A 12,202-nucleotide genomic window follows, 5' to 3' on the forward strand; every position below is an offset into this window, starting at 1 on the left:
TTTGTGACACTGTAGTGGTAAATTATTATTAATATGTTGTGGGTTCGAATCCCGGGTCTGGCAATTTTACAATATGATGTTTTACGACGTGTCTAATAGGTTGAGCAAGTGGCTAACATCCATTTAGCCCCATTTGATCTTCTTAGGATTGGGCATGGTATTATTAATAACAATGATTAATTTGTACATAATTTTAAATAAAAAGCATGAATTTCTAAAGACTAAGGTAAACTATTTGGGACCACCCTCCTCGTTACTTGCCAGCCTATATGATATTTCGCACGGCAGCTAAGTTCCTTAGAACTGTCTTGCTTTCCAGCACCATGTGGTTGGCGTTATTGCAACCATAGATAAAAGCAATTTTGTTACATGTCTAAGTTTACCATTTTTACGCTTCCCAAACTGTGTTGTGAAGAGTATCTCTGGTGATATACGAACCATTTGAAGTGATGGGTGAACTAAAGAACTGTTGCATCACTTACATAGGTACTCGTGTGGTCATAAGTAGTTTCATTTGTTATTGTTAACTTATTGATTCTTTTATTTATTTGTTAACATAAGTTTCAGCCAAGATTATCAGTAAAATTGTGTATACAATTATATCCCTATTATTTTTCAATAAAGGGATATGAAGGTAAAACTCTATATTTCTAAAACAGTACGAGCATGCCGTAAGTTTAGGAAACACTGATCTGAGACTTACGATCATATGTCGGAATACGGAAAGAAAAACTAGATTCATCTCTCTACCCGCGCCTGACTTAATATTGTTGCAAGTGCGTTATTTTCGAGATAAGTTTCTTTTGAGATATTCAGAATCGAGATGATGGTCTTCTATTAGAGGTTTACTTAATAATCAGTACCTACCAACAATGTTGCTGTGGAAGTTTCATAAGTAATAATTATTGGTCCAGTAGTTTTTGAGTTATACCTACCCGAACAAATTGGCCATTCAATTCTATTATTAGTAAAGCTTTTTAGTATAGGCTTTGATGCTGGCACACCATGTGCCTGTAATATAATTCGATGCTGGTTGCCGTTGAACAATAGATATTATTTATCTAAAGCAAGCGATGTGAAATGGGTGAGTTCTGCTTTGATAATATGATAATATTATGAAGCATGATAAACACAGATTTGATAGTCACCATTACGAACAATCACTGACTTATAGTTTGCCGGCGTCTCTACCTCGACCACTGAACCGGCTGCGGGCGGCCTTGGGGGCGGGGGCGGGAGAATCTTCGGCAGGTGCCGATGCCTGTTCGCTTTTGGCGGGAAGGTTGAAGCGTTTACGTCCTCCTGAAACAAATGACTTATATTAGTAATTGTATGTACCTATACCACAGAGCAGATTTAGATCCATAGATCAAGACTTTACTTAATGAAGGGCAAGCCATTAAAACAAAGATATACAAAGCCCCCAAATGTCCTCAATTTTTTTTACGAATACTGAATATGCGTTGACACACTTTAAAGCGTATTTATTAAAAATAATATATTCTTTGACACGTGTTTAAGTTCTTTTCATATTTTCCTACATTCGTAAGTACCTTTTTACAACCACACCCAGAAGATAATGCACTTCCCATTATTTATGTGTTCCCTGATTTATCAATTAACGGGTTTGGCTATGCAGAGGTACATGACTTGGCGCTGACTGGTTTAGGGCGCCCTTGCGTTTTTTTCTTACATATGCGATAAACCGCTATTAGGTGGGGGGCAAAATGCACATGTTATGTTTTCATGATTTTTTCATATTCATAGATTGAATTTTTACATTGGATAAATACAGATTAAAAAAATATTTCAGTATTTTAGGGGGGAGGCGACCGCCTCATCTGCTTGATGGAAAACTTACAATATATGGAAGATTTTATTAGATTATATCAGATAAAATGGACAGTTTTACGAACCGGAGCGCTCGATAATTTACCGAAAATATTGACATATTTATCTAATTTTATGTAAGTATATTTTAAGTGTGATAGATTTTTTGTTATATAGCCTACATATCTTAGATGGTCAAATTATTATTTTCGCGAGACGGAACGATAATCTTGGGGATTTCACGAACCGGAGCTGCGCTCCAGTACGTTCTGGTTTATTTCGAGGCTTGAACTTAATAAGACCTCATTCAAGAAACTTCTGTTAAGTGCTTTTTAATATGTACATTATTTTCTAAACTAAACTGTCTACTATAATAATATACCAACTATAATAACTAGTAATATAGAGTACATAACTTAAAAAAATGGATTTTTTAAAATATAATAGAATTTAGGAACAATATACAAAACGATAGCCGCGCTGCTTAAGCGTAGACCTATCTATAGCGTCGTGGGTAGCCGGTAGGCGAATCCTGGGTCTGGTCTGACAAGTACACGTCATATTGTTTTTCAATTTGTGTATGAGTCAGAGTATGGACCTAATAGGTTGAGCAAATGGCTGACATCCATTTCTTGTAAAAACAAAAATCTGTTAATACAAACCTCCACTCTATGGAGGCCCATTTATGATCTTATGGTCGAAAAAAAAATACAAAAACTATTTTTCATTGTTTATTTTTTGATGGTGTCTAGGAGGACTATTTGATCGAATCTTCTTTTACTTTTTGGCTGGTATTCTTAATATGTTCTTTATTGGTAGTTACTATAAAAGGCAAAAAAACGAATTTAAAATGTTGTAATGTTTTTTTAAATACAAAACTTGGATCTATTAAAAATGTAGCACATAATGGTCAAATGCCGCATGAACGGCGCATTTCTTTGACGCAAATGATGCAGCCGAATTGTCAAAAAATATAAAAACGGAACCTCCGGAGATAATAGTTAATAACTTTATTATCATAAGGGGGGTCTAAATCAGTCAGTACCTACGTTACTAAACGCGCCACTGTTAACCCAAGGTCGAGCTAATTATCAATCTGTAATTAAATTTCTGAAAATTCTGTGAAATATCTGCAGGATATGTGTATGGCCATGATCTTCATTCGGAAGTGGTTGTGACATGATCTCACCTTGATTTTTGTTTCCATTTAATGAGTGATCAGCAGCTGGAGCTGCTTCTGGGGCAGCGGCGCCACTGTTGTCATTGTCGATTTTGTGGTGGGGCTTTGCTGAAAACATAAAAAAATGCTGGGTTAGGATAAATCTGACTATTGGAAAGAAGTCTATATACAGTCGAACTTGGTTATTACGAGGATGATGGCACCGATTGAATTTGCTAATTATAAGCATTTACTTGTTATTTATCGCGCCACGTTTTATTTAAGCATAGAACAAAAAACAATTTTTTGAAAATCATCGTAAAAATCCCCGAAACAAGCATGGCATTTATAAACTACAAAAGTAGTTGTTTATTTTAATAAAGTACTGAGCCGTCGGCGCTGGTAGGTAGGTACCTACTTACTGACTTCACATATTTTGATTTTTTACATGCAATTTTAACCATATGTGTGGACACTTTTTCAATGTTGTCGGCGAAAACACCAATTAGGTACTTCAACACTCAACTAGTGTCATAAACGAAATCCGATCCCGGCGGTATCGGTTTAGTTAACTTCTCGGTCGGATTTTATTGCTTAGGGTCGAAAATGTTGTTTTTAAACGATCGACACATTAACAGTTTTGCTCGGTATACCCGAGAAGTAGCTGGTTATAAAAGTGAATAAATTTATGGAGAAAATCATAAACTAAAATGTCAATGAATGTTTCCTCACTACATCCGAGATCTCGCTATTTCCGTGATCGTAATAACCAAGTTTGGCTGTATATTGTATTAAACATTAACAACAAAATACATACTTATTTAGTTTCATTTACATTTTGACAGATTACAGACCCTACCAGACCAGACTAAATCGGGTGCTGCCTAGTGCCTACAGACGGCCTGACTGTGTTGGCAGCGCTCGAAATGGAAAGTTTACGAACCGGAGCGCTCGACATTTTTCTGAAGATATTTACATGTTTTTCAAATTTTATATGTATTTCATAAAAATAAGTGTGTTTGATTTTCTATTTAGATTTTATTTTTTAGTTCAAACGGTCAAATTATTTTGTCCTCGAGACGGAACGATGGTCTTACCGATTTCACGAACAGGAACGACACTCCGGTCCATTTCGAGCCCTGTATGTTGGATGATTTTTCATTAATACATACAGTATACACCTTGCCTCATATTTGACCGAAACATTGAACCAAAAAAATGTGGCGTAAGGGTCGAAAAAACGGTAAATTACAGTGACGTAGGTAAAATGCCACCCTTAAGCAGATTTAGAATGTCGACCACTTTCATTTATAGTAATTGTCTGAAAATTCGTTAGATACCTACTTACCTATATTATTATTTATGTCTGTTATCTTAAACAGACAAATACGCAAAAAAAATAATAATTAAAAAGACGCATACACCAAAAATACTGTGTAGCAATTAGATGTCGGTATGATTAAAATAAATGAAATTAGTGGGTAAACACGTGCGCATTACGCATCCATCGTGATCTTTTATCTTAACCTAAACTTCTTATTTGTATTTTTGACATTTTTGTTGAATACTCGTGAATTTAGTTGTCCCGCGCGGGACAATCAATTTTTGCTCGTCAGGCAACGTTCCTTACAGCATGTTAATTATACATACAATCATAATTATTATTTAACATATTTTTACTCCGCAGGTACACAAGAACTTACCAAAGTTTCATCGCAATCGGATGAATGGCATAGGAACCATACGAATAAAAGAAGATAGAATGAAGATGGTTGTACTATTTCAGAAACCTCCGCGGGTGTGCACACAACAACTCACCAAAATTTCATCGCAATCAGATGAATGGTATAGGAACCATACGAATAAAAGAAGATAGAATGAAGAAGAAGAAGAAGATGGTTGTAATAATTCAGAAACCTCTGCGGGTATGCACACAACAACCCACCAAAGTTTCATCGCAATCGGATGGATGGTATAGGAACCATATGAATAAAAGAAGATAGAATGAAGAAGAAGATGGTGTTTCTAATTCAGAAACCTTCGCAGGTGTGCACACAATAACTCACCAAAGTTTTCATCACAACCGGATGAATGGTATAGGAACGCATACGGGACAAACAAACAAACATTCATTTTTTTATATATATAAGTACCTACATAAAATTAGATAAATAATATGTTAATTATCGAGCGCTCCGGTTTGTAATTTTTTTCTAGTTTAAGCTCTGTTTTTAAAGATGCTATATACATTGGTATAAGATTATTAGAATGCAATTCCAAAGTTCATTGAAATAAATATTCTTAATAAATATTATATAGTCTGGTAGTGGTAGTGAATATAGAAATGCCCAACTATAGTATTTTTTTTTTTAATTATTAATAACCATGTCTTTGATTTTTCGTACAAGGTGGTTGTTAGTAATTTTTAAACAATCATAAACACCCAGGCTTTGAGAAAAACACATAAATATTGTGTCCTCGCCGGGAATCGAACCCATAACTCTCGGGCGGAAGGCCAGCGCCTTACCCACTGCACCACCGATTTATGTTTCTAAAATAAAACGACATCGTATATCACTTAAAAAAAAACTAATTAAGCAAACCTAAAAAAATACACTACCTATTTGCGTGGCAACATAGTGATATTATCTTCCATATTAAATTACATTTTAATGTTTTGCATAACTTACAATGCTAAGCCAAAAACAGTGTATTAATAACGTATCTAACATTTGATTTAATTAAAACAAAATATTTTGACACGTTATCTCTTAATAGGTAATTATGTTATTTAAAATTTAGATTCGTGTGATATAATATATAATTCACTGCAAACTCATAAATGAGATAATTTAGAGGCACACCTACACATAGGTATATTATTATATTACAATTTTAGGTATCTATTAATTTTTAAATTATACACAAACTTGCATAAAAATTATGTTCGCTTTGTTTTAAAATATGCAATCGTAAAAATGTAATTTATTTCAATATCTTAAATTTGTTAATTTATTACTCTTTCAAAGTTTGTTGTTTGGTGGTATAATTAAATAATTGTTGAAAAGATTACGAAATGCAAGTAATACCTACTCAACAGAAATATTTTACAGTCTCTCGTTTTTTGCTAATTGATTAACTTTATATACCTACTATAATTAATAATAGGCCGTAACAAGAAAGTGCACATGTAAATATGTATTATCATGCAAGTTGCAAGATTGCACGCGTGAATCAAAAAAGTTCGGAAGCTTCTGAATTTTCTCGCGACAGTTAGGATTTGTTCTATATCTGTGCCTGTGCAGTTGAACGATATTACCAAACCTGCTGATAAAAAAACTAACTACACCGCGCAGAGACTCATTTTGAGGTTAAATAATTTTCACGACCTGTCAAATAGTACTATAAAATGACAACATCACGTCTCGCTTACTCTTGAAGAATGAGATTGGCCGATTGGCGAGACAGTCAGCATTTTTACGTGTAAACAGTTGTTATCGCGATAGTTTAAAATACATACTATTGCTGCAAGTAAATCCATGCATGTGTTCAGGCGCTATTAGCTGACAGGTCTCCATTTTGCCGCCAGTTATTGATTTTCAACCGATTTTAGTTGGTGTAATCATTGCAGTAAATCTTGAACAACCCTTTCCTGGATGACACAATATATTAAGATCCGGAGGGGTAAATTACAAAAAAAGACATCTAAATTATGTCAGCAGTGATATATCTACGCAAAGAACCATGTAATTCTATTTTATTATGAGTATTTTGTAACAGATAGGTAGATGCAAATAAAGTTGAGGGGATGATGAGTGTAGAGAAAAAATCTGTTCGGAGTTGCTCAGATGAGGAGAGAGTTTATTTACTGACACAATAATAAAATAATACAATGGTTAAAATGACATGGACGAAGTTACGACGGAGGGTACATATTGTATACTTAATATATTACTGACTATATTGAAAGAACTGCTACGTACCGAGATATTATGATCGAGTGAGGAGTGAGGAGTGACCGTCTCCAACATCGTCCTTCGCTATATATATAACTGAATATTCAATACACTATAAAAGTCATTGTTTATCTAGGTTGAAATTTAATAAATCATAATAATCATTGTTCATCTAGGTTATGATTTGACAACTGCTCATCGCAACTTCGATTTGTTTTGATAACAAAACATGAACACCGAAGTGTGTCACACCCTTAGACTATAGATATATTACTTTATGTTTAAATAGCAATTTTAGCAATATGGTTATCGACTCTTAGTTAAGCAATAAGGTAAGCTTTGGCGGCTACACCGTAGCAAACCATCTCCCACATCTGTAAACCTTTTATATTACTCTAGCGCGTATCTCAGAGATTATAAGGGTGCCGAATACTTTCTCACTCGCACTTATGCATCGTTTTTGTTCAGACCTTGGTCACACCTGTCTGACATGGTATGATTGCTACAAAGTCATTTAATTTTTGATGTACAGATCCAAAAATATTATAATCTCTTCAGAATCTACTCTCAAAATTTGTGTTATTCGGATTCCGTCCACGACTTTTTTTTTCAACCATGTCCGATCCTAATAGGATCATATGGGCCTCCACAGAGTAGAGGGTTTGTATTAACAGATTTTGTTTTTTACGAGAAATGGATGTCAGCCACTTGCTCAACCTATTAGGTCCATACCCTGACTCACACACAAATTGAAAAACAATATGTGTACTTGCCAGACCCAGGATTCGAACCTGGGACCCACGGCGTTATAGTCCAGCGCTTAAGCCCCGCGGCCACCGACTTTCCGGCCCATTAAAATATTCTGTCCATAATTAAAATGTGATCTGCTTCTAAAATGGATGTCACTGATGGTGTGTAATGTTAATGGAAAAAAATATTTATTCTCTACACTTCGGATACATGATTATATCTTATCACCTGAGACTTAGAATCTCCTATATATTTTTCTATAATCTAAGTATATATTATTATCCTAAGAGATTTTGGAAAATACGTCAACTTTTTTATTTAAATACCATTTTGTTGATTATTAAAGGAATCCACTTCAATTTTTGGAGTCCCGAATCTACTTCCATTTGAATCCGGCACAATCTGATAAAACTCGATACAATCACAGATAATATCATTTTTAAATCGCGTTTTATATCCGTCACCATACATTTTCGCTACTTTACTGTCTATCTACCGCAAATTAATTATAATGTCGCTTAATACTATCTGTATAATCGATATTTCACAAATCACAATTAATATTCTACAAAACTATTCAAATCTGTAAGCAGCGCATTGGCGTGCTACAAGAAATAAATGCATATTTACTCACTAATTACTACAAAACTATAATCTAAAACGACGTCACTGTTTTTTATCTGTCAAACTAATAGACTATTGATTGTCATTTGTTTTCTTTTGCGAACTTTTTCATTTGACGTGTCAGAATTCAAATTTAGAATATGCAGGAATAATCGAAAAAATGTGACATTTCTATTAGCACCCATAAATAATCAATTTCAATCAAGACATTTATTGTAAGATGAAGATAATTTTAATACTTCTATCAATAAATTGAATAATTTCAGACTTAATAAATAAGTAAATACATTATATAGGTACATATTACGCTCTTATCAATATTGTAGTAAGTCGACGTTGATCTGGCAATAGTATCTATCTGCAGTTTTGGCGAATTCTAGGTTATTGGTGTATTTTGTACAAAATGGTGACGGATCGTATAGAAATATTATTGTTCTACGAAAAAAATCCTGAAATGCTCAAATTTGACGTGGACAATGGTGTCTATCTGCATCGAAGTGTCTAGAAACTGAAAAGAAATATTATCTATCTGCTTGATTTATTTTATTATGACATTGCAATTTCCATACATCTTGATGACTGAAAATAGTACTAATATTAAATCATTTCACTTGAAAAATAAAAATAATACTGATACCGACAAAATTGACTATTCATGTCAGATAGATACTATTGTCAGATCAACGTCGAAGTATCACATACTTCCATATAAAATAGATAGGTAGTTATCGTGATTCAGTAATAATTGTATTATTTTTAGATTCAGGTAGGTAAATGAAATTTATATGACGTTTAATACAAATAGGAAATTAAAATTTAATGATGTTTATATATTTTATAATAACTAGCTGAGCCAGCTGGCTCTCGCCAGTCTGTCTCGCTAGGTCTTGCAGACAGCTTGGCGTCCTAATGAAATGATATTGGATTTTAATAAAATTGTGAAGTATGCAGAGACGGCGCCGTTTGGCATGTCGTTGATTTGTTACTTTTACAATTTGCAAGTCGTTACTGTCGATATAAATTTAGCGTCATATGTATAGTCTATTATGGATTTTGGCCTTCAAGATGTCATCTGATACCATCCCAGGCTGCTAGACCTAGCATAATACCTGACAATTTGATTGCGATTGAATATAATGTAATAGAAGAAGGTTAGCCATATAAAAAATAAATTTAAACTATTAAGTTGTTTTGTTTCATTGTCTAAAAAAATGCTTGCAGCCATAGAATAATATTTAAAAAAATTAAAATTTGAATTAAAATTTTAGCGATAATATGTTTCACGCTGCGGGACGTTCATATCGAAACAAATGTTGATAAAAGAAGAAACATATAGATCTGAGAGGAAGTAATTATTAGGTTGGAAAAGAATTCGTCCAGCAGTGTATTGATATAAACTGATTATGATAATGGCATTATAAATAGGTAGATTATGTATATTATATAGCGATTATTCATAGGACCAAAAAGAGTAGAATCGGCTTAGAGAAGCCTTCATCCAGCAGTGGATTGACCTGGTCTAATGATGATAACGATGAAATGAATATATTATATTGAAATATTTGATAAATGCAGCAATGTATATATGAAACAGGAATGGAATTAGTTTTGAGAGGCCTTCATCGAGCAGTGGATTGATCCTGGTTCATGATAATAATGACGATATAAATGGGTAGGTAAATTTTAATATCACCAATTTTAATAGATATAGCAGTTCATATGACCAATAGGATTATTGATAAAACCTTCATCCAGTAGTGGAATGCGAATAAGCATAGTGATACATATTAATTCTTCTATATAACCACGCGAATGGAAATAATGGATAATACGACGTAGACGACTCATAGTGTGATTAGGGTATGAAATTATCATAATTCACTATTTTATTTGCTTATACGCACGCATGCATTTTACTTATATTATGTAATAAAATATTTACAATATAAAATGAAATAATATTATATACGTTGTGTAATAATTACCTATAGTAAATGTCATTTTTAATAATTTACCTCCCTAAAAATAATTATGTTTACGTTGTCTTTGAATATAAAAGTTCGAATAAAAATATTTTAGTCTATGTTTGTTATTGTGAATTATTGTGAAGCTGATAAAATAAATGACAGTCGGATAAATGTCGAAAAATGCAATTAATAAGATTCTGCGGTACAGTTCTGTTATGAGGTATTCAGCGGAAAACACATTTTGAAAATAGCCGATATGTTAGGTTTGGTTAGGTTAACCTAACAAATAATCCAGTATCTCAGCTATTTTCAAAATGTGTTTTTCGCTGTATTCCTTATAACCGAACTGTACCAGTATGGACATAATAGGTTAACCGAGTGGCTAACATCCATTTATCGTAAACATAAAAAAATCTGTAGTAAATGTGCCGCAGAGGTGGACATGAGATTTTACAACTTTCTTTTTAGACCAAACCAAACCTAACCTGGAGAGTGAAAATAGTTAGTTTTATCACCACATTTCATAATTGGGGAAAGAGAATAATTGACCTCAATACTTATAATAAATAAATTTACTTCAGTGGGTCCAATTTCAAACAGTTTGAAAAATGTAACACTGATCGGTACTATCAACCATAATTGAAAAACGTGAGCAGAATAGTGCATAATATTATTATTTTAAATAACTTAATAATTTGAAAGTCAAGACAACGTACCTATCACAAAATATGTTATATATTAAATCCATTACAATTTAAATTCAAATACCATCGTTATACATTAATATATACATATCTACGTACTCACCGTAATTACTATATTACCAGATAAATAGAATTAGGTTGGAGAGAACTTCATCTAACAGTAGATTGATCGAGGATGATGGTGATAATAATAATGAATTGAATAGGTACCTAGGTAAATATTATCACAAATTTGATAACATAATTTGTGAACGAAAGGAATGGAATTACTTTGCTTGAACAGTTTGATGAAGGTTTGGATTGATTCAGGTTTTTGAAACCCACAATGACTGAGTGGCTAACATGTCGGCTTATAATGTCGTGGACCTGACAAATACATATATTGTTTTTCACGGTCTAAAAATATAATATCAGTTATGAATGTGACCGTAAATAATATACGTCAAGTGTTGCATTAAAATAATGTCATAATGACCAGAAAACCAGAATGATGTTTTAAACCAGGAGCATATGCACTTACCTGGCGTATAACTTCATCAACAGTAGATACACGATAGGTATTTGCTTCACAACTTAAATTAGAATGGTGACGGTGACACATCATAAACATACAGCAGCTGTCAGATTGATGTGACATGGTATACTTCGCCGGTAATATGAATCTAATATTATAATAACAACTTCAAACGATTGAATGTATTATTAGGATAAGTATAGTGTTTTAATATAATATAGGTACACATGTATTAGGTAGTTTTATTTAACCTCTACTGAAAGGGTAATATTATGTTAATTAAGATCGCACCAAATCGCTTGATTGAGAATAATATCCGGATTAAAAATTCACTAAAACATAAACAATTCGCCAAATCACTTGATTGAGAGTAGTATCCGTTTCTAAAAGTCACCAAAACCTAAATAAACATCTTTTGTTTCTAATACAAAGGCATTATTTATCATATTGTCATTACGATTGACGGAGTAGCCGCCATTTTGAAATATAATATTTTCAGTGTTGCAAACACATCGAAAAAATAAATTCCCTAATTAATATGTGTTGTAAAAAAAGTCACGTGCCGATCGAAAATCTATTGTAAAACAGTCAAAATAACCCTAAAAAACCCTAAAAGACAACGAAATTTATCAAATTCCATACTTTTATACTTGAATAAAGAACGTTTCTCTACTGAATTTTTCATTTAAACCTATTGG

The 12,202-nt window shown here is 33.0% G+C and overlaps 1 protein-coding gene across 3 annotated transcripts in view; it reads right to left on the minus strand.

Annotated features, from left to right (window-relative positions):
- Positions 1–12,202, minus strand: part of LOC147079525 (uncharacterized) — a 66,986-nt gene that overhangs the window by 2,390 nt on the left and 52,394 nt on the right. The window contains exons 4-5 of one of the 3 annotated variants that reach the window (XM_085941762.1): positions 3,020–3,118; positions 1,169–1,302 (exon numbers count right to left, since the gene is read on the minus strand). In XM_085941762.1, the coding sequence (XP_085797888.1) occupies positions 1,169–1,302; positions 3,020–3,118 (233 nt within the window). Of the gene's footprint in view, positions 1–1,148; positions 1,303–3,019; positions 3,119–12,202 lie in introns of all 3 variants that reach the window. The other 2 variants (XM_085941764.1, XM_085941756.1) reach the window with 2 other exon arrangements.

The sequence above is a fragment of the Rhyacophila brunnea genome, unplaced genomic scaffold (genome assembly GCF_057557595.1).
Source record: "Rhyacophila brunnea isolate RB1 unplaced genomic scaffold, BYU_Rbru_1.0 scaffold_1, whole genome shotgun sequence".
NCBI lineage: Eukaryota > Metazoa > Arthropoda > Insecta > Trichoptera > Rhyacophilidae > Rhyacophila > Rhyacophila brunnea.